At 43.0% G+C, this 21,814-nt stretch overlaps 3 protein-coding genes and 4 non-coding genes across 9 annotated transcripts in view; 5 read left to right on the top strand and 2 right to left on the bottom strand.

The window, feature by feature from the left end:
• The window catches only part of LOC131135892 (polyprenol dehydrogenase-like), a 77,668-nt gene extending 76,401 nt beyond the window's left edge, over positions 1 to 1,267 (top strand). The window contains exons 11-12 of the mRNA XM_078795382.1: positions 968 to 1,081; positions 1,145 to 1,267. Coding sequence (XP_078651508.1) covers positions 968 to 1,081; positions 1,145 to 1,267 — 237 coding nt within the window. The remainder of the gene's footprint in view (positions 1 to 967; positions 1,082 to 1,144) is intronic.
• Positions 26 to 107, top strand: trnas-uga (transfer RNA serine (anticodon UGA)). Its single transcript has one exon. It is a non-coding gene; the product is annotated as a tRNA-Ser (tRNA).
• On the bottom strand, positions 30 to 15,991 carry asmt (acetylserotonin O-methyltransferase). The gene is made up of 8 exons (XM_058082602.2): positions 15,423 to 15,991; positions 14,492 to 14,666; positions 13,346 to 13,475; positions 13,211 to 13,279; positions 9,327 to 9,445; positions 3,346 to 3,486; positions 3,079 to 3,201; positions 30 to 1,821 (listed from the first exon to the last, which is right to left on the bottom strand). The coding sequence occupies exons 1-8, from the start codon at positions 15,504 to 15,506 to the stop codon at positions 1,604 to 1,606; spliced, it is 1,059 nt and encodes a 352-aa protein (XP_057938585.2). The 5' UTR covers positions 15,507 to 15,991; the 3' UTR covers positions 30 to 1,603.
• trnas-uga (transfer RNA serine (anticodon UGA)) lies at positions 307 to 388 on the top strand. Its single transcript has one exon. It is a non-coding gene; the product is annotated as a tRNA-Ser (tRNA).
• Positions 622 to 703, top strand: trnas-uga (transfer RNA serine (anticodon UGA)). The gene has a single exon. It is a non-coding gene; the product is annotated as a tRNA-Ser (tRNA).
• Positions 907 to 988, top strand: trnas-cga (transfer RNA serine (anticodon CGA)). Its single transcript has one exon. It is a non-coding gene; the product is annotated as a tRNA-Ser (tRNA).
• Positions 15,992 to 16,120: 129 nt separating the features above from the next.
• akap17a (A kinase (PRKA) anchor protein 17A) lies at positions 16,121 to 21,551 on the bottom strand. Of its 3 annotated transcripts, XM_078794982.1 has the most exons (8): positions 21,351 to 21,551; positions 20,831 to 21,168; positions 20,253 to 20,471; positions 19,746 to 19,958; positions 18,665 to 18,813; positions 18,341 to 18,581; positions 17,918 to 18,203; positions 16,121 to 17,806 (listed from the first exon to the last, which is right to left on the bottom strand). In XM_078794982.1, the coding sequence occupies exons 2-8, from the start codon at positions 21,155 to 21,157 to the stop codon at positions 17,343 to 17,345; spliced, it is 1,899 nt and encodes a 632-aa protein (XP_078651108.1). In that variant the 5' UTR covers positions 21,158 to 21,168; positions 21,351 to 21,551; the 3' UTR covers positions 16,121 to 17,342. The 3 variants fall into 3 exon arrangements, with proteins under 3 accessions (XP_078651108.1, XP_057938583.2, XP_078651107.1); XM_058082600.2 differs by having other exon boundaries at positions 16,121 to 18,203; XM_078794981.1 differs by lacking the exon at positions 21,351 to 21,551 and having other exon boundaries at positions 16,121 to 18,203; positions 20,831 to 21,186.
• Between the last annotated feature and the right edge of the window lie 263 nt (positions 21,552 to 21,814).

Here is a 21,814-nt window from a genome sequence, read left to right as displayed (position 1 = left end):
ACGCAAGCTGGACTACCACTCAGAAGTTGTTGTGGCCGAGTGGTTAAGGCGATGGACTTGAAATCCATTGGGGTTTCCCCGCGCAGGTTCGAATCCTGCCGACAACGTGCAGTTTTGGAAATTCTCAGACCAAAAACGCGTCAGGAAATCCATGAAATCCCTTTCAGTAAGGACGTCTGTGACAATGTAGATCCAGGTGAAATTGCCTGGGATCTTCATGGTTGCTGACTGAATTGGCAAACAGTTTTCCTTGCACATTGACTGATATACAACGGCAAAATCGATGAGGTTCTGTGCATCTTACAAGTTGTTGTGGCCGAGTGGTTAAGGCGATGGACTTGAAATCCATTGGGGTTTCCCCGCGCAGGTTCGAATCCTGCCGACAACGTGCAGTTTTAGGATCTCTCGTGGTGTCAAGACTTCACTGACGGTGACGATCCCTGGGAAATCCTCAGACCAAAAACGTGTCAGGGACTCCATGTGAAATCCCCCAAAATCGCGAGTTTACGAGTCTAAACATGACAAGTCTCTCACGGTTGTTCATAAAATTGGCAAAAAGTTTTCATGGCATTTCAACTGATATACAACGGCAGAATCAATGTGGTTCCCATTTTGTGGCAAGTTGTTGTGGCCGAGTGGTTAAGGCAATGGACTTGAAATCCATTGGGGTTTCCCCGCGCAGGTTCGAATCCAGCCGACAACGTGCAGTTTTGGAAATTCTCAGACCAAAAACGTGTCAGGGAATCCATGAAATCCCTTTCAGTCATGGTGTAAGGACGTCTGTGACAATGTAGATCCAGGTGAAATTGCCTGGATCTTCATGGTTGCTGACCGAATCGAACAGTTTTCCTTACACTTTGACTGATATACAACGGCAAAATCGATGAGGTTCTGTGCATCTTACAAGTTGTTGTGGCCGAGTGGTTAAGGCGATGGCCTTGAAATCCATTGGGGTTTCCCTGCGCAGGTTCGAATCCTGCCGACAACGTGCAGTTTTGGGATCTCTCGTGGTGTCAAGACCGTGATGATCCATGGGAAATCCTCAGACCAAAAATGTGTCAGTGGATCTATGGGAATCCATGTGAAATCCCCTGACCAAAAATGTAAGCCGGAAGGACCACCATCAGTGAGATTGTGTGCGTAGGCTCAGGTTCAAATCCTGCCGACAATGTGCAGTTTTGGGGGCTATCGTAGTGTCAAGACTTCTCTGGTGGTGGTGATCCATGGGAAATCCATGTCTTATAACAGCCTGACCACAGTACGGTAAAAAGTGTGGTTGACTGTCTAACCTCAGGTTATGAGTAGTTTCATGAAAATAAAATATATATATATATTTTTTTTTTAAATTAACTGTAGACCCATGTATTAAGAGTGCATTTTTAATAATCTTGCTCAAAAGTCCCACTACAAGCTACAAGGACCACAAATGTGCTATTAAAAGTGATTATTTATACACGGGTACATCATAAAAATATAATTCTGGATGAATGAATTTGTTGCTTTTCTTTTTATAGTAATCATATATGAATTCAAAATTGTGTTGATTTCACTGATTACGTGAACTTCAGTCCTGGTGAACCCCCATTTTAATTCCTCCTCAAGTTCATGCCTCTTTAAGACCCAGAACTGCATCATAGATTTTGCCCGTGAGTCGGTATTGGATGTTGGTGAAGCCGGCGGCGGTCAGCAGGGCACTGTACTGAGTCCCGGTTCGCTCCCGGCCCTCTGTTTGTACCAGCATGTTCAGGGAGTAGAGCTGCGCTGTGAGCGGGCCGGCGCCGTCCTCGTACAGCAACGCCTCCACCAGCAAAACGGCACCTCCTGTGGGAACCCACAATGGACCGAAGAAGGTTTTGTTTGTGTGCAAATCCTTGTGTACAGTTTTTGGTCTATCTGCATTCATTTGTAAAATTCACCTTAAATACAATTCTATTAATTAATACTTATTAATTATCATTAATTCATTCATTTTCTACCGCTTTTCCTCACGAGGGCCGCGGGGGTGCTGGAGCCTATCCCAGCTGTCTTCGGGCGAGAGGCGGGGTACACCCTGGACTGGTCTCCAGCCAATCACAGGGCACATATAGACAGACAACCATTCACACTCACATTCATACCTATGGACAATTTGGAGTCGATAATTAGCCTAGCATGTTTTTGGAATGTGGCAGGAAACCGGAGTACCTGGAGAAAACCCACGCACGCACGGGAGAGAACATGCAAACTCCACACAGAGATGCCCGAGGGTGGAATTGAACCCTGGTCTCCAGCTGTGAGGTCTGCGCGATAACCACTTCACCACCGTGCCGCCATCATGCAGAATGTTAAAAAAAAATACAATTTGTGGGGCAAATGTTGCACTAGTTTTATTTTTTTTCCCCATTTCATTCAACTAACACTTGTTTGACAGTTATTGTTAAAATGAAATGTCTTTGGGCGGGGGGCGGGGTACACCCTGGACTGGTCTCCAGCCAATCACAGGGCACATATAGACAAACAACCATTCACACTCACATTCATACCTATGGACAATTTGGAGTCGCCAATTAACCTAGCATGTTTTTGGAATGTGGGAGGAAACCGGTTACTTATTCATTAATAATAACTAATTGATATCAATACAAATTCTAATACCAAAAGGGTCTGCTTTGTACATAGTTTTGCATATGTTTGGTATTTCATACAGCTTTTGTACATACAGTGGATATTTTATAGTTATTTACTGTTTGAATAGTTATTGCAGACTGTCAATGTAGTTTATATAGAGAGAGTAACTGTATATTTATTGAATTATTTACATATTTCAGATTTTTTTGTATCTATTTTTAATTTGCTAAGCATGTAAATTGGAGCCATGTTTTATAAATTAAAAACAAAAACAATGCAAATTAATGTTTTCGAAAATGCAAGTAAATCACTGATGGTTGTGGGGGATGCCACACAAGGATGTAGAGATATCCGATAATATCAGCTGAGTGATAATAAATAAATACTTCTGGACAATATCGGTATCGGCATCTCTAGCTAAGCCAATAAACAAATTCCCAGGATGAAAAAAAAACCATCAGATTTACCGACCTGGTTTGCATGCTTTGTGGACTCTACTGAGCAGTTCTACACAACGCTCATCTGTCCAGTCATGGAGGATCCTGGCCAGGATGTAGAGGTCCGCCTCACGTAGGGGGTCGTTGAAGAAGTCGCCTAAATAGACATGCACACTAAGCATTGATGTAAGGATTTGATGTAAGAATTAATGAGAGCTCAAATGTTAAACCAAAGAATCTGTGCTTGAGTGCATTCACTGATGTGTTAGAAGTCATTTTCCCGCAGTGGTAATGGAGTTACCTTCAATGAAGCTTATCCTGTGGTCAGCCTCTTTGACAAAGTGTTCCCTGGACGTCTGCACCACCTTGGGGAGGTCAAAGATCTTCACCGTGCACTCTGGGTATGCCGACGTGCACTGCTTGGCTAATGCCCCGCTGCAGCCTCGGGAGAGACACGGGCAACATACTGAATTACTTTGAGTCACTGCACCATGAATACGCACAAGCATCATTAAAATGGTCGGGAAATCACTCACAAATGTAAAAAAAAATAAGTTATCGGAGTGGAACAGATGCTCGCAGGTATGTCGCCATTATTATTTATTATTGCATGATTTGTATTCAGCTGTGTGTTGCGGTTCATCTAACATTCATGCCAATAAAGCAGACTGAAGTGAACTGAATTTGGAGTGACAGAGAGACAGATGCTTCATACACAAATTGCTCCAGTAGGAATCTTTTAGAGGCCGCTGATAAGCCATGCTAACAGAATAGCCATGACAGATTTATTTACATTGAGAATAAACCTTCTTACATGTAGAATGTCTGAGCATCGACTTGATTGGATGATTTTTCAACAAGGGTCTGGATTTCTTTGGTATTGTGAGTAGCAGAAAATATGTTTCAATTCTATGCATGCAAGAATGTATGAATCCTGTTGTGAAATATAGTAATATTAATAATTATATTTTACAGTCAAACATTTTGGAATGCTCCACTTATCGGTTTTTCCAACAAAAAATGTTCCCTAAAATTTTGCCTCAGGGGTCTCAAACACGCGGCCCGCGGGCCAAATGTGGCCCGCAGGACACTAGTTTGAGGCCCCGCCTTGATATGAAAGTTTAATGTTAGTTTGATATGGATGCTGTATGGTATCATGTACCCAGAAAAAATTAATAAGTTTGATTAATGTTCATGTTAAAGGTTAAATAACTGTTAATAGTTATCCTCCCTATCCGTGTGGAAGTGGTAAGTTTTTGGCTATTTAAGTTTAAAGGAAATAACTTGAAGGCTACCGTTTAGGTCGCTAGCTCTCTAGTTTGCGAGTTAGCATGTGTCTCAAGACCCTGCAGTTGCGCAATATGTTGTAAATTTAAAAAAAGTATAAATGTGACTATAGTCGTGTTTTGTCATGTCTACAGGGCTCTAATAATGCTTTGTTCATTTTAATCTGAAAACAATAATTTGTCTACCCACCAACTATATGTGGTTTCTTGAGTTTTTATTATTTGCCGTTTTATTATTATTATTATATTTATTTATTACTGATTGATTGATTTTCTTTATTCTTGATTTGTTTATTTATTTTACATCTTATTTTGTGTAGAAAAATAAAAAGTAAGATATTTGTGGAATGTTTTTTCAGAGCTTTTCTTGTAGAAAATTGGAACCAAAGCGAAGTTTTAAATTTTTTTTTGTTTTTAATAAATGTGTTTTTTTTTTTTTTTGGAAAACCTGATGCAGCCGAGTCTCACCCAGACCCGAGCTCCAGTGATACCCAAGTAAATTGAGTTTGAGACCCCTGGTCTAGATCTTGCTCTGCTCTGGAGAGGGGAGATGCGGCAAGCTGGTGAGCCTCTGGGATTTATCATAGGGGGTTCTGAAGAGCCACCTGAGCAGTTCTACTGGGAGACTTCAATGCCCACGTTGGCATTGTGACCTTGAGGGTTGTGATAGGGTTGAATGGCTTCCCTGATCTGAACCCGTGGGATGCAATCTTACTGAACCTCTATGCTAACCACAGTTTGTCTATAACGAACACCATGTTCGGCCATAAGATATCCATAAATATCTTATTACTCTTTGCTTCTGCCTTGAACATCCATCAAATTGAACAACCTTGAGAAATACTGGTATCACACAATCACCGTATTGTGATATTGTTAGTGTGTGAGCCTCCAGAAGCTAAACTACACACTCATGCATGTAGGGAAAGAAAGTGGTACTTGGCAGCGTTGTTATCCATGTTCATGCGTTTTAAATGAACCTCAATCAGAAGCAGAGGGAGAGGAAAAAAATTTACAAATTGGATGGAGAGACCCAAAAGCAGTGAGGTGGAAAACAGGATCAAAAGATCTCATTTAGACAAAACTACAACTGTGTATGTGTTCCGGTCTCTCTGACATTGTGTGGCACAAAAACATCCTGTCTTGTGTGTCCGTTTTATACCCACTCATTCCACACACGCACACACACACACACACTTTAGCTTTCACATCAAACAAGGGTCAGAGGAGGATGCAAATCAAAGAGCAACACAGGGGAGTAAAGCCAAGTCCAACATCACAAAACACGAGTCCCAAACTGACCTGGATGAGTCAGTCTGTTAATGACCTCCTTTCATGGCGGCCGTTGCTGCACATTGTATTTGTTTTCAATGAGAAAAATACATTCATGTAACCAACCTGACAGACTTGAGACATTATGATGCCCCCCCCCTTCATCGCCCAATCATCCCGTCCTGTCACCCCTTGTCTCACTGCATAGTATGTTGTATATGTATGAACGAATGATTGCACAATCTTGCTTGTACTCCTGTATAAGTGACAAGCATAAAGGGCTACTACTAAAAAAAAAAATACAGGCAATTCCAAAAAATATGAATCCATACATCCATCTATCCATCGTCTATACCACTTATGCTCACTAGGTTCTCCGGGGTATACTAGAGCCTATCCCCACTGACTTTGAACAACAGGTGGTGTACACCATGGACTGGTAGCCGGGCCAAAACATTTTCATCAAAAATCATGACAGCAAGTCAGCAACGGTAAACTATTGGATTTAAACCAATTCAAGATTTTTGACCGTGACATTTTGATGAAAATGTTCACAGAAAAACAGGGCGAAAAACACTTTTGTCAAAAAACATGACCAAAGTTGCGGAAAAATTACATAGAAACCCCAAATCATACTAAAACATGCTCAAAAATTTAGTGAGCGGTTTAAAAAAAAAATACTTCTAGTTCTGAAGTTGACTTACAGTTGGCAGAGCTCCATGCCTTATTTCAAGATGTGTAGTGAAGCCTGTTTTTTTTTTTCATTTTAACAGTAACTGTCAAACTAGTGTTAGTTGAATGAAATGGGGAAAAAAATAAAACTAGTGCAACATTTGCCCCACAAATTGTATTTTTTTTTAACATTCTGCATGATGGCGGCACGGTGGTGAAGTGGTTATCGCGCACACAGCTAGGAGACCAGGGTTCAATTCCACCCTCGGGCATCTCTGTGTGGAGTTTGCATGTTCTCTCCCGTGCATGCGTGGGTTTTCTCCGGGTACTCCGGTTTCCTCCCACATTCCAAAAACATGCTAGGTTAATTGGCGACTCCAAATTATCCATAGGTATGAATGTGAGTGTGAATGGTTGTCTGTCTATATGTGCCCTGTGATTGGCTGGCGACCAGTCCAGGGTGTACCCCGCCTCCTGCCCAAAGACAGCTGGGATAGGCTCCAGCACCCCCCGCAAACCCATGTGAGGAAAAGCGGTAGAAAATGAATGAATGAATGAATGAATGAATTCTGCATGATGATGAGAGATGTCAACCAGTGTTGGCAAAAACGAAAAAACTAACAGCTTTATATACCTTAAATTGCAGTATATTGTTCTTCTCATAACACCCTTTTAATTGTTTGTCTTTTCAGCCAAACCCCCCCCCCCCCCCCCCCATACACAAAAAAAACACACCAACATGCAGCTCAGTGACTCTTTCGATGCTCGCTGAACTGAGCTCTTATGAGGTACGCTGAGGTCTTATGCAATATGCTGACATTTTCGGTGACGCCACACATGACATCGGTTCGAAATCCAGGCTTTTTTGTGCAACTTTAAAGGCGTAATTCTCCCTATAAAACGCCTTCCGCCGCATTTCCATGCGGCTTCACAATACATTCGGGCAGTGACTCTTGTTAAATCGTGACCTTTAAGCATTTGTTTTAATGCGAGTGTGCTTCCACTTGGGGTGCTGTAGTAATTTATACAGAGGGAACGACGCCATCATTAATGAAGTCAACAAGAATGCAATAAAACAATAAAGCATGCAAGGAACCTTCATTACCTACATGATGTAGAATTTGATTGAGACTCAACATTGCAATCTGTTGCTTGGCAAGATGTCGGACAGCCAGAGGAGCTTAGCAGCAGGTGCACTCGGACGTGCGCCCTTCACACTTCTGCTGTCTTATTTTGGCTGACGAGCATTCTTGTGCATAAATATGAACCCACAAAGCAAGACCCGGTGAGAAAGTCACTAAGGAAAAGACTGGGTGCAAGAGGAAGGACGTCCTCTGTGTGTGGCCCCGTTTTTAGTGGCTTCACAGCGCCCCAATGTGGCTGACTGAGGTATCACATACAAATATCTGTATTGAGGTTTCTGCATGACAGCTTATTTACATTACCAAATTGTTTAGGATCTGCCTCTACAACGATGACGATAAGTTTTTGATTGACAGAGGGTTACTTCTACACTACTGTAACTGTAATAGTAATTTAGATGTCAATCAAGATCAATAATGTCCTAAAGGGTAACAGAATATACATTTCTGGGTGTGATCCACAGCCAAAATAAACAACATTCGTTGCAAAGTGGCAAAAAATGTTGCTATAATGGGAAAATGTAGATAATGTAGATGTAAAAGGTACCAAATACCACGCAGAAGTGCATCCAAATCTACACAAGTTCACAAGCCTAACTTACTTAACCATTTAAAGCAGGGGTCTCAAACACACGGCCCGCGGGCCATATGTGGCCCGCAGGACACTAGTTTGAGGCCCCCGCCTTGATATGAAAGTTTAATGTTAGTTTGATATGGATGCTGTATGGTATCATGTACCCAGAAAAAATTATTACGTTTGATTAATGTTCATGTTAAAGGTTAAATAACTGTTAATAGTTATCCTCCCTATCCGTGTGGAAGTGGTAAGTTTTTGGCTATTTAAGTTTAAAGGAAATAACTTGAAGGCTACCGTTTAGGTTGCTAGCTCTCTAGTTTGCGAATTAGCATGTGTCTCGAGACCCTGCAGTTGCGCAATATGTTGTAAATAAAAAGAGTATGAATGTGACTATAGTCGTGTTTTGTTATGTCTACAGGGCACAGTCACTCATTACATTGGCTGATTCATGCGGATGTGTTTTAATTGGGAAAAAAATGTTGTGTGTCAAATTGCTCATTTGTCATCATAAGTCGAGAATAAATCATAAATATGTGCTAATACTGGCAAAAACGTACAGCATACATGCAACACTGTTAAAAAGGCCCGCCATCTTTTCATGGTAATGTTTTTATGCTTCACAGATTGAGATTTTGCACTTTGTTCGCGGGTCCTTGAACGCACCTTGGCTACAGTAGCACGAGCTTCGACAATCAATCCGGCCTCAAAACATGTTTATGAACCCATAAACAACTGATGGTATATCGTAACATTAGCATTCATTAGTGGCGATAAGCTTTATATTTATATATTTATATTGAAATGTGTTTCATAAGTGTCAATCTCGCAGGAGAGTTTGGAGGGAGAAAGGAGCCGCGTGTCAATGACATTTTATGGTCGTATATCGAGCATGGACGATGGTGATGTTTTCGTAATGATATCGGCGTAATTAGCCAGTTGATATTTACTAAAATACTAATTACCAATCAGTCATAAAGCCCATCAGTGTTACTAATTGGAGTCTTTGTGATGCGTGGTGGGAGGGACAAGAGAGACTCCAGGTGTGGCGACTTTTGACTCATGCGAGGACAATCAGCCGATTTAATAATAAAAAAAAAATCATTAACTAACAGAGCCTGCGGCTAGAGGAAAGGCCAAGGTGTGTTGTGCACACGCACACACGCTATACGGCATAAATATGCATGCACGCCACAGCCAGCTGTCTCTCGGCTAACACGTGACACTAACAATTTAAAATGTTAATCACTGTGAACCGACAACCTCGGAGAAAATTACTTTATGGTGACAAGCAAAGCACACACACACACACACGTACACACATACACACACTTACCCCCAAGGTCACAGATGACCTTAAAAGGTGAAAGATCAAAGGCTGTGATCACATCTCGGCCGCAAACGTTCCAGATGGAGTTCATGAGCTGCATGAATTTCACCATCTCCTCATCCGACCTAAGCACACACACAGACACACACACACACACACAATGTTATTCAAGGCATCCATTGAGCTAATAAATGCTATTTGTGCGATGACTAGTGATGGTCACAGTCAGGAGATAGGAAAACGTGCGTTGGTTTTCTCCAGGTACTACCATTTCCTGAATGGTCGTTTGTCTAAATGTGCCCTGTGATTGGCTGGCGACCAGTCCAGGGTGTAGCCCGCCTCTCACCCGGAGACAGCTGGGATAGGTTCAAGCATACTCGCAGGTATGCTATCCCCTAGTGAGGATAAGTGGTATAGAAAATGGATGGATGGATATGTCACACTGGCTCACTATCATTATCTGCCTGAGGCAAGAGGCCTCCACAACAAGTCCTTCACATGCTTATCACCTGATTCAAACTGTGTTGAGTGTCTGGGCATGTGAGGCTGTCCATTGCATTGGAGCCTGCAGCAGGTTTTCCTTTGGAAATATATAGGGTCAACATGGAATATTCATTCATTTTCTCCCGCTTATCATCACGAGGGTCGCGGGGGTGATGGAGCTTATCCCAGCTGTCTTTCGGGCGAGAGGCGGGGTACACCCTGGACTGGTGGCCAGCCAATCACAGGGCACATATAGACAAACAACCATTCACACTCACATTCATACCTATGGACAATTTGGAGTCGCCAATTAACCTAGCATGTTTTTGGAATGTGGGAGGAAACCGGAGTACGCGGAGAAAACCCACGCATGCACGGGGAGAACATGCAGAGGGTGGAATTGAACCCTGGTCTCCTAGCTGTGAGGTCTGCGCGCTAACCACTAGACCGCCGTGCCGCCCATCAACAAAACATGACACAACAAAATATTTTTGTTTGTCACCCCTCTCAGTATGAACACATACAACAAAACAAACTTCCCAGAGCCGGCTCCCGTCGTTCACTTCAAAAAGCCTGATCGTTCGCAGACTACCCATTACTAATGCTGTCGCCAAAGGGGTCTACTTGCTCCACAATAAAGACACATGCACGGTTTGCTTCCAGAAATCAGAACCCCAATGGCAACACATCGTGTGTGTTTGGGAGAGACAGAAGACCCTGTGGTGACTGCTGCTGTTCTGAGAAATCTCCACCTCATCACCCAGCACTTTAGCTTGCCGGGGGTGGGGGGGCACACAAACACACAAACAAAAATCAGAGCTACTTCCGATGTGTCCAGACTAGAGAGTAGCAAATGAGCAAACTTCGGATGACACACTGACCTCCGCAAGAACTTTGAAAGTGACTCACTGTTTTAATATTGTGGCTTTTTCGCTCACAGTACCTCGGATGAAAGGACTGTGGGGGCCAAACAGGCGGCTGTCGGCTTTCATTTGGCAACATTTTACCACGATGTCCTGCCCAATGACAACATATGCCCACCCCCCGCTTTTGGAAAACGACGGAGACAGACTGGAATATCACCATACCAACATCGCCACAGGTCGGTGCCATCTGCACTGCTGTGCACACGCGGACACACGCGTTAGCATCATTTGATTAGCAACATTCTGCTAAGGCCAGAGCAAAGGAGGTGTCATGTGGAGGCCACATGCTTTGTAGATTACTGGAATTGCACCGACCATTAAAAGATTCACAAGCTGTCCTATCTAGTCTAGCGCTGTTCTACCAAGCTCTAGCCCTCGAGTAGCAATCAGGTCAGTTGCGTACTATAGAGGTCCTATCTACTATATATACTGTACATCAGGGGTCTCAAACACGCGGCCCGCGGGCCAAATGTGGCCCGCAGCACACTAGTTTGAGGCCCCCGCCTTGATATGAAAGTTTAATGTTAGTGCGGCCCGCGCAAGTTTGATATGGATGCTGTATGGTATCATGTGCCCAGAAAAAATTATTACGTTTGATTAATGTTCATGTTAAAGGTTAAATAACTGTTAATAGTTAACCTCCCCATCCGTGTGGAAGTGGTAAGTTTTTGGCTATTTAAGTTTAAAGGAAATAACTTGAAGGCTACCGTTTAGGTCGCTAGCTCTCTAGTTTGCGAGTTAGCATGTGTCTCAAGACCCTGCAGTTGCGCAATATGTTGTAAATAAAAAGAGTATAAATGTGACTATAGTCGTGTTTTGTCATGTCTACAGGGCTCTAATAATGCTTTGTTCATTTTAATCTGAAAAAAATAATTTGTCTACCCACCAACTATATGTGGTTTCTTAAGTTTTTATTATTTGCCATTTTATTATTATTATTATATTTATTTATTTATTACTGATTGATTGATTTTCTTTATTCTTGATTTGTTTATTTATTTTACATCTTATTTTGTGTAGAAAAATAAAAAGTAAGATATTTGAGAACAGTGGAATGTTTTATCAGAGCTTTTCTTGTAGAAAGTCGAAACCAAAGCAAAGTTTATTATTTTTCTGTTTTTAATAAATGCGTTTTTTTGGTTTTTTTTTTTAGAAAACCTAGTCTCGCCCAGACCCTAGCTCCAGTGGCCCCCAGGTAAATTGAGTTTGAGACCCCTGCTGTACATGTATACTGTATATTCTAATGTATTTGTATAACACGCCACACCCAGATGTAGAGGATCCAGTAATTTGCCCTTGAAATGACATTAATTCCAAACCCATCTGACCGGTTTAGAAAACACGTCAGTCACTTTAGGCAAAAATGGTTCAGTGATGAATATAACAGCAAGGCGTTTATTCGGCTTTAATTTTCTCATTACGCAATCCCGTACGAGCTCCCAAGCAGCTCTAAATCTGCACACACACTCTCTCTCTCTAGCTTTGTCTTTTTAGAGTGTTAGAATTTGAGCCATATTCCAGACTTGGCTGTAAATTATTCAGGTGCATTATGCGGCTGGTTAATTGGCACGGAGTAAACAAGAGTGGGAATCATGCAGCCAAGCTATGAGTCATTCTGCCGCTGCTCCGAGAAAGCTCTCAATGACTTCCGTGGTTGTTTCCACTGCTAATTTCCCCTCCGTATTCTCGGGGGAAATCAGCAGGGACAAACAACTACGGCTCTGCATTTCAGCCTGGTGAGCAGGTGTTGATATTTACTTTTCTATCAATTAGTGCTGAATGACAAATGCATCTTTTCAAGGATGGGTGCCATTGTTTACGCACGTATCATATTTGGAATAATCTAGCAAATATTCTTTTTATAGCACCATTTCTGTGAGGGAGTTAGATGCTCAGCCTGGTGACATTAGGAAATGACACTCATATAACAAGAATGCAATTAATGAATAAGACTATGGAGCAGCATACATGTGCACCTGCTGCATGCATTTATTGTATATAGTCCCTCTCAATAAAACCAAATATATTCATTCATTCATTCATTTTCTACCGCTTTTTCCTCACGGGGGTTGCGGGGGGTGCTGGAGCCTATCCCAGCTGTCTTTGGGCGAAAGGCGGGGTACACCCTGGACTGGTCGCCAGCCAATCAAAGGGCACATATAGACAAACAACCATTCACACTCACATTCATACCTATGGATAATTTGGAGTCGCCAATTAACCTAGCATGTTTTTGGAATGTGGGAGGAAACCGGGTAAAACACGAGTAAAACATGCAAGCCGAGGGTGGTATTGAACCCTGGTCTTCTCGATGTGAGGTCTGCGTGCTAACCACTCGACCGCCGTGCCGCCCACCAAATACATAAATTGAATAAATAAATACAATGCAGTCCCTCTCAATAAAATCTACGTATTTTTAAATCCTATTTAAAGGATAAGGGAATATATTATTGCGTGTGCATGTAAACCAAAGATTGTTACCTGTAGAGAGCCTGAAACAAGTCTTTAGAGGTGACACCAAAGGCTTTTTCATATTGGTTTGTTCCATCCCTGCAACACCAAAAACACATTATTTCATTTTTGAAATATGCAAAAGCATTCTGTATGCTGGCTTACCTGACAGCGTCAGTCAGGTAGTGCCAGCAGAGGTAGATGGTTCTGGAGCTGTACTGGATGGAATGGTAGAGGGTTGCGGAACCGGAGCGGGTCAGATAGAGGCTGGCCTGTTCTGTGTTACTGTAAGACACTGACAGAGATAGAGGAGGTGGAGGTGACTATGAAGGAGATCCTGAAGGCGTCAGAAGAGAGTTTGACCTTTCAGGACATGTGGAACGAGAGAGAAGATAGGGAAGAGGTGGAAGGACTCTTCAGCTTTACATTTTTATTACATTTTTATTACTTAATACAATATTTGAAGTAATAACTATAAAAGCAATCTTCACTCGCTAAATGTACTACAAAAAAGGTCAGTAAGGATAATTCATAATGCCGCCTATAGAGAACATACTAACTCCTTATTTCTAAAATCACAAATACTTAAACTTGCTGATATAGCTCATCTTCAAACAGCTAAAATAATGCATAAGGCTAAAAATAACCAATTACCTAAAAATGTGATCCAATACTTCTCTACAAGAGAGGAGAAATATGATCTCAGGAAGAACTACATTTGAAACACTTATATGCTAGTACTACGTTAAAAAGCCATAGCATTTCAGTATGTGGAATCAAACTATGGAATGGATTGAGTAAGGAAATCAAACAATGCACAACGATGAGCCAATTCAAGAAACAATACAAGCAGTTGATGTTTGCTAAATACAAGGATGAAGAGTCTTGAACCAGTCATGATGTGCTATATATATCACTATATTGACACTTACTATGGTACACATTATGTCATTGGATGGTCATATCACCTCGTACTTCGGTAAGAGATACATTATTAAAAAAAAAAAACTATTATGGAAAGCAGGAAGTGAACAAATGTAACAGTTACTGATTGTAAAAGTACCAGATGGAGGGGTAGGATTTAATAAGCTTTGCTTCTTCCTACTCCTTTTGGACATGTGGAACTGTGAACTGATTATGTGATGCATTCAATTGTAATCTGATGCATGTTCAAATGAAATAAAACCACTGTGTATTTTCTAGTCAACTTAATACACTAATGATTGTGAGTAAATCCACGTTTCCAAGCCACACCATCTTTATATGATTATGCCAGTGTGATTTCCCTTTTAATGTTGCCAGTCCGCTCACCTTGTCCATTATCCTGGTGCGTCTCCAGCAGCTGAAGGCCGCTGCAGGCCGCTAGTAGTCTCTCTGTGCCGTCCAGACTGGCACCGACCGCCTGGCTGATCTCCTCCGCAGACAGAGGGCGTGCTGCAGCCAACAACACATCAAACACGCCGAGCTCGCAGGCCGTGAACAGCGTCTGGTTCAGAGGTTAAGAATGACTTCTTTTCTGACTGGAGGTTCCACAAACACTATAATCTACTGGTCTGCTATTATGGTCTGGAACAAAGGAAAGCAATATTTATTGTCACTGTGAGGTCCTATTTTGTGTCAAGAAAAGAAGAGTGCTTTGATGTCACGTGACAGCACTCCCTAGTATTTGATAATGTAATGGTACAGCTGCTGCTTTTGAAGGCAGTGGGTCTGTGATCTGATCTTTCACAAAAAAAGTATTCAAAGCATCAGTAGCACTCCAAAAAATGGCAAAAAATACTGATTTAAGTAAAATGGTATGAAAATTGCTTTCATTCATATATAGTATATATACTATATATATGGACTATAAGTCGCTCCGGAGTATAAGTCGCATTTTTTCTGGTAATTTATTTTACAAACTACTTGACCAAAACAGAGTTCTAACAAGTTCTAACAATAAACTATTGTTAGATATTGTAAGATATGCTAACACAATAGTTATTCAGCTACACAAAATATAAACATGAACAGAAAAGGTGTCCAGTGTCCATCAAGTTTTTTCATTTATAAGTCGCTTTGTACTATAAGTCGCAGCCGACCCCTGAAAAAACTTAATAGTCCGGAAAATACGGTGTATATATATTTTTTTTTAATTGGGGCGCAGAATTTGTCGGGGCGGAGTCATCAAATGACATCTTTTTGTTTCAGTTCTGCCACTTTTTATAGGACTGCTACTGTTCCGAGTCATGAAATGTGTTACCTTGGAGACGAGGAAGCCTTCCATGTACTCCAGTATTTTCTTGGGGTACGTGTCGGCGGCAGGTGCAACCTCAGTGGAGTCCATTTCTCAGCCAGATGTCTTCCTCTTCCCGTGAATCGAGCGTCCCTGCAAGGTGTCTTGAGAAGTGGAGAACAAACCAGACTGGAGCTACAGAAAGTGCCCACCCAGCAGTGGTAGCAGTGGGCTAAGCTGATTAGAGCCCGTAACCCAGATTAGAGCAGGGGCTCACCCCGCCACTGGACCGTGGAACAAAAACACACTGCAACCTTGTTTGCTATCACTCACCCGCCACCCCAGAACTATACTGGAGCCAATATAGAGGTTGTTGATTAGCAAATCCATCAGTGACCCTCGTGTTGCCACTTAGTCTGACCCACACATGGGTCATACATATACTGGCAAGGATTTCCCAGAATTCAGTCCTGGATGGTGTAATGGTACAACTGCTGCAGTTCAAACCAGAGCATATGTTCAATCACAATCCGGTTAATTTGTTATTTTGCACAAAAACTATTTCTTGAACATATTCTGTTTCCCGTGTGTTTGTATTTAGTCAAAATAAAATTCTGCTTAGGACACCAATTTGGCTGGGGTGACCCTCTTTGGGATAAACTTGAACAGCTCTCATCATTTTAAATGGTCTTCTGGAAAAGTGCTTCAAATCGGCGTAAAACAAAAACAATATATCCACTTTTATTGGAACTGCCTGATGTTGAACAAGCCCCATAACTCGGCTACACAGTACAGACGTGACAAATTGAAACACTCTAATCCAATTAAAAGCAGTCTTTAGCCACGAGTATCCTTAGCCAGAGCTACAATGTAAAGTATGAAAGCAATGGAGACAATCCCATCATTCTCTTATTTACGGAGGTTATGCTGTGATTACTCTTTCTTCTGCTTATATCTGACAAAACGCCAGGTAAGTCTGGAACATCAGGGATCTACTGTAATAGATACCAATTTTTTGTCCACTGAACTTTGTCCTAAATGTATTTTTGTAAATGATTCCAGTCATTATTAACATTTTCTCAAGTAAAACTTTGGGATGGCACGTTCCCGTTTGTCAGCATATCACTATGTACTAATATTTATAAACCATATCTTTCTACCGCCTTTGTAATGTCATTATTCCTGCTAACTAAACGTCACCCTGGTTCACCGTGAGGGGGAGCATCATTCAGACAATTGCAACAACAACAACAACAAAAAAAAATCAGTTTCTCGGGAAATAAAGATGTTTGAACCCTTTAAAGCATCACTCTTGGGGTTCGAAATCCTGAGTTTTCCAGAGCTGCTCGGCAAAAACACGACATAAAAACTAACGTCAGAAATATTGGAGGCAGCCTGAGACGAGTCTTCAAGTGTAAAGTACACATTTGTGTAAGAGCAGCATCCCGAGTTATTCACTTAGCAGGAGAGGTGGTCCCAGGGCTTGTTGGAGGTCATTTGTAAACATTGTGGAGGCTCCTAGTTGAGTCAATACTAGTATTCATTCATTCATTTTGTACTGCTTTTTCCTCACGAGGGTCGCAGGGGTTTCTGGAGCCTACTGTCTTTGGCCAAGAAGCGGGGTACACCCTGGACTGGTTGTCAGCCAATCACAGGGTCAATACTAGTATTTATCATCTGTTTTAATTCCTAAAGGCTACAGCTGCAGATGGGCTCAGTTGTTTAGTAAGGATGCACCTAATAAACCGCTGAGTGTGCAATAAATGAGTAAAATGGGCATGTAATTGAATTCCATTAAATTTCACATGCTGCTTGTATGTTTTGGAATTGAGTTAAAAGTTACTGATTGTTCAACTGAAGTGTTATCAACTGCTGTGTTTCTCGTTTTCTTGCTTTTGGTCACCAAAAGCCCAAATGAAGAACATCCTGAAGAAGTGAGGAGTGTGTTTATCTTCTGGAGTGACTCCTGTCTCTGCTGTAGCTGCGTCTCCGGCATCCCCGCCGATAGCGGCTCCTGTCTCTGCCCCTGCTGCTGCTCCTGGAGCTCCCTCTGCTGTATTTGCGGCGGCCGTTGTCAAGCCGGCTCCTCCCCCTGCTGTGGCTTCTCCCGCTGCTGCTCCTGCTCCTGTCCCGGCTGGAGCTGGTGCTCCTGCTCCAGTGGCTGTGGCTACTACGCCTCCTGTTCCGGTGTGGACTGTAGCTCCTCCTGTGATGACTGGAGGTCCTTCTTCTGCTCCCGCTGGAGTGACGCCTCCTCCCACGGCTCCTCGAGCTCCGGTCTCTGTGTGAGCTGTTGTGCTGTCTTGCATTGTCCTCGCTGCACTTGCTCCTCACCTCCTCTTTCCTTTTCTCCTCACGAGTCTTCCTTACATTCTCACTTCCTTTCCTTTCCTTTGTTCCTCTACTTTTCCCTGAAATGTCAGAAGGAACACCGGGTTTGGACATGCCCCCTACTGCAGTCATGCCGCTCACCTGGCCCGGCGTCGCATTTTCCCTAGCAGCATCAGAGGCCTCCTCCCTACCTGTAGGATCGGCCTGCTCCTGCGAGCCGGGATCTCCGGTTGGTTTCTCACAGTTCTTCTTCAACATGTTGGAGAGCAACCTCTCTCTCAGCTCTTTCTCCCGCCGCTGGAGGTCTAAAGCCCGCTCCTTCTCCAGTTCCACCCTGAGGAGCTCCTCCTGTTGCTCGCGGCGGCGGGCCTCGAGCTGCTGCTGGCGGGCCAGTTCCTCCTCCTGTCGGGCCTTCTCCTGCCTTTCGTGTTCCTCACGTTCAGCCCGTTCCTTCTCCAGCTGCTGCTGCTTGAGGGCCTTCAAGGAAGAAGAAGAGTGTGCGTTGTTACTAGGGATCGACCGGTATGTTTTTTTTTTTCCTTCTCCCTCTCGGTGCGCGCGCACGCATGCACGAGACCCTGCCATTACACAGTGAGCTGTTTCTCCTGTAGTACCTTGGCTCTGGACAGCAGCTCAGCAATGATCCGGATGGATTCCAGGTTCCGCTGAGCCAGAAGCAGCCTCCTCTCCTCCATGGCGATCTTCAATTGAAGCTTCTTCTGCTCCTCCTCTTGCTGCTTCCTCACCCTCTTCAGGTTCTTCCTCTCCTCTCTCTCCTGCAGCTTCTGCTCGCGTTTCCGCTGCCTCTCCTCCTTCTTCCTCTCCCTCTCCTCTGCTTCCTGCTCTTTCAGTTTCCTGGGGAATATTTGGCATTTGTCAACACGTGCCGAAACAACATTGCAGATGTTCCTTCGTCGGTTTGAAACACTCCATCCTACCGCTCCTGCTCTTTGCGTCGCTCTTCCTCCTCCTTCTTCCGTCGCTTCTGCTCCTCTCGCTGTTTTTCCAACTCCTGCAGCTTCAGTCTCTCCATGTTTCGCTTCTTTATGGCCAGCTCGCTCAGATGCTTGGTGGTATCAAAGCTCACCTGGACAGAACAAAGCTACAGCTTCAGCCAGTGTCGCATACTTGCGGCCCGCAGGCCACCAAAGTTGAATGTAAGTGCAGCCCGTTAAATAGATTTTTAACTCATTCACAACCAGACATTTTTCAAAAGGCATCCCCTCAAGCACCAGACACTTTGGAGGACTTTGACTGACCTTTCAAAGCCCATCGAATTTTGGGTTTTCGGGTTATAGAAACATGAAACATACCAAATGGAAGATTAGACTCTCCTCTTTTAGGTGAAAAGAGGTTTGTTTCTACCTTTTTCCGTTCCGTTTCCAAACATGCTAGGTTAATTGGTGACTTTGTGAATGGTTGTTTGTCTATATGTGCCCTTTGATTGGCTGGTGACCAGTCCAGGGTGTACCCGACCTCTCGCCCAAAGACAGCTGGGATAGGCTCCAGCATATCCGCGACCCGAAAGGATAAGCGGCATAGAAAATGGATGGAACTGAACTATGTGTGCACACTTGTGTGTACAGTGCCGCTCCGTGCTTTTCCACTTCCTTGTTGCTGTGGAGAGCATTATTACACAGGGACGATGAATGCTAATATCAAATGTACTTCTGCCACCTTGTGGTGTTTTTTTAAAATATAATCTCTTTGATTTGTGTCTCCCGTACAAACAAAAACGTAAAAAATGTCTGAGATTGGGCGTTCGGGTTTAAAAAAAAACGTACAAACACCTTTAGATTACACTCTGCCACCACAGCATGAGCAGCTTTGATTCTAATTTCCCTAAAAGGTCTTAAGGCGTTAGAGAATGTGCCTATCATGCGTCAGATCAAGTGAATCTCACACTTGACTGATGAATCCCTCATTACGTTCAGTGAATTCCACATCGAATGCCCTGCATCAGGTGTATTACGGTCGAAGTTTGTGTCAATTCTTTACATTGAAGAAGACTTACTGTACCTTTATGTTGCAGGCGACAGCCTTTCCGTCATCTCCTTTCAGCATCAGCTTCATTCCGCGCAGTGTGTCCATGGCCTTGGTGAAGCCGCAGTACTCTTGGTATTGGACATACGCTTCAAAGTTCAGGTGGCCTCCGAAACTAAAAGTATTGAAGTTCTTGTCCAGCATCTCCTCCCTGTATGGATCCAGCATAGGGATGTCGACGTTTCGCACCTGCGGAAACAAATTAATTCTTTATTTTACGTATTACCTATGATGAATATCAACAATTTAATTGACCATTAATATATAGAAGTAAAACAGCAACACAACTCTGCTTCTTTCCACACCTGGTCTGCCAGAGAAGACGATAACGTAGCAGGAGGGATCAGTATGTTTCTATATTAATCGACAAATCTAGCAACTTGTTCTAGTCTTATTGCATACACTGACAGTTTTGCTAAGAAGCTATTTACGCAAATTAGATGATGATTTGGGGACACCCACTGCCACAAATCAATGTTTCACCTTGCCAAAGCTCTCAAAGACAGCAATGAGGGCCTCCTCCGACGGCCGATCCGGAAAGTTGCCTTGTTTCTGGCTGAACCAGCGGCACGGCAGCCCTTCCAGATGAATCGTGTCGGGCCGCTCTCCCGGCAGGGTCTCATTCATGTCTTTGGCATCTCGAAAGAACGAATCCCAGTCGTGCCTTGTAGGGAAGTCCACTTTGTTCTCAACTGCTCGGACCTGACAAAGAATGAAGACGATCCAATGTTTATTCAGCAGAAGATTGACAGGAGCAGGCAGTGCCAAGTGCGAAAATAAAACACCCAATAATTATTGTTTTAATTTAGTGTCCTGATGTGTTTATTACCTATTCCAACAATTGTTTCTTAGTTCTTTTTTAATGATAATCCAAATTGTATACAAATATTGACCATAGTGTTAAATGATTGTCTATGTGCTGATAGTCGGTCAAATCTTGCAGGAAGGATGCAGGTCTTTTTAGGGAGTCAAGCAGTTTGCCCACCCTTAGTAGAAGCGGATGCTAGAGGGCCAATGCATCAAAGGTGAGCGCTACAATCCACAGTAAACTATATCCTCACCTTTAAGACGTCAGTAAATCCACTCAGTTTGATGCTCTTTCCATCCAGACGACTCAACAGGCTTTTCACCACCGTTTTGTTTTCCACTTCTCCCTCAAAGCGAATGAAGTCCATGGTGCTCTTGGAGATCCGCAGAGCTGCAAATTGGTCGGGGACCACCATGGCCTTCACACGCTCCATCACCTCCCAGTTGGAGATGCTTTTTCCGGGTAACTTGAGCTGCGGGAGCGTCACACTGACCGTCATTTTAGCGATGGGCTTCAGGTATATGTTGTACTCTGCGGACAGGCACACCGCCTCGGTGGTGTCGTGGACGATGGTCGTCATGGCGGCAGCTGCTGTAAGGCAAGCAAAGGGCAAAAGCAAAGGCGTTTGACAAACAAAAGAATCTATAAGAAAAATAACATTCAACAATATTACGAGGCAAATATTTCAATACGCTACAGGACAACAGCTAGTCACCGATTCGTCTACTAAACGTTGCTTGTCGGCTAGTTAGCATTGATTGATTCCGGCATACCTCAAAAACCTCAGTCAGTGTAATGTATATGATGTTCTTGCGATGACAAAAAAAAACAGAATTAATCACACATTTGGTAACTTCTCGGTGAAGGACAACAAAATAATTTTGAGCGAGGATAAAGGCTGCAGGAAGAGTGCAAGCGAAGCTACTTCCGCATAGTGTCAACTTTGACCCCATTGCCGACCAACGAGTAAGACAAGAGTAGTTGAACTCAGAACAGCGACACCCCGTGGAGACAGATTTTTACCAACCTTTTTGTTGTGTTGTATTATCGTATTATAGTATCTTATATTCTATCCATCCATCAAATTTTCTATCGTTTTTTTTGTCGAAGAGAGCCATGAAAGACACATGTTTTGATTTGTATTTCCAAGAGAGCCATATCATAATTTATTAATATTGAGTACAACTAAACATCCCTGTAATTGGCTGACGGCCAGTCAAGGGTGTACCCCGCCTAA

The sequence above is a fragment of the Doryrhamphus excisus genome, linkage group LG12 (assembly GCF_037039965.1).
Source record: "Doryrhamphus excisus strain RoL-2023G ecotype Guam linkage group LG12, RoL_Dexc_Guam_v1.1, whole genome shotgun sequence".
Taxonomy (NCBI): Eukaryota; Metazoa; Chordata; class Actinopteri; order Syngnathiformes; family Syngnathidae; genus Doryrhamphus; species Doryrhamphus excisus.
This window is presented reverse-complemented; position numbering and strand designations above follow the sequence as displayed.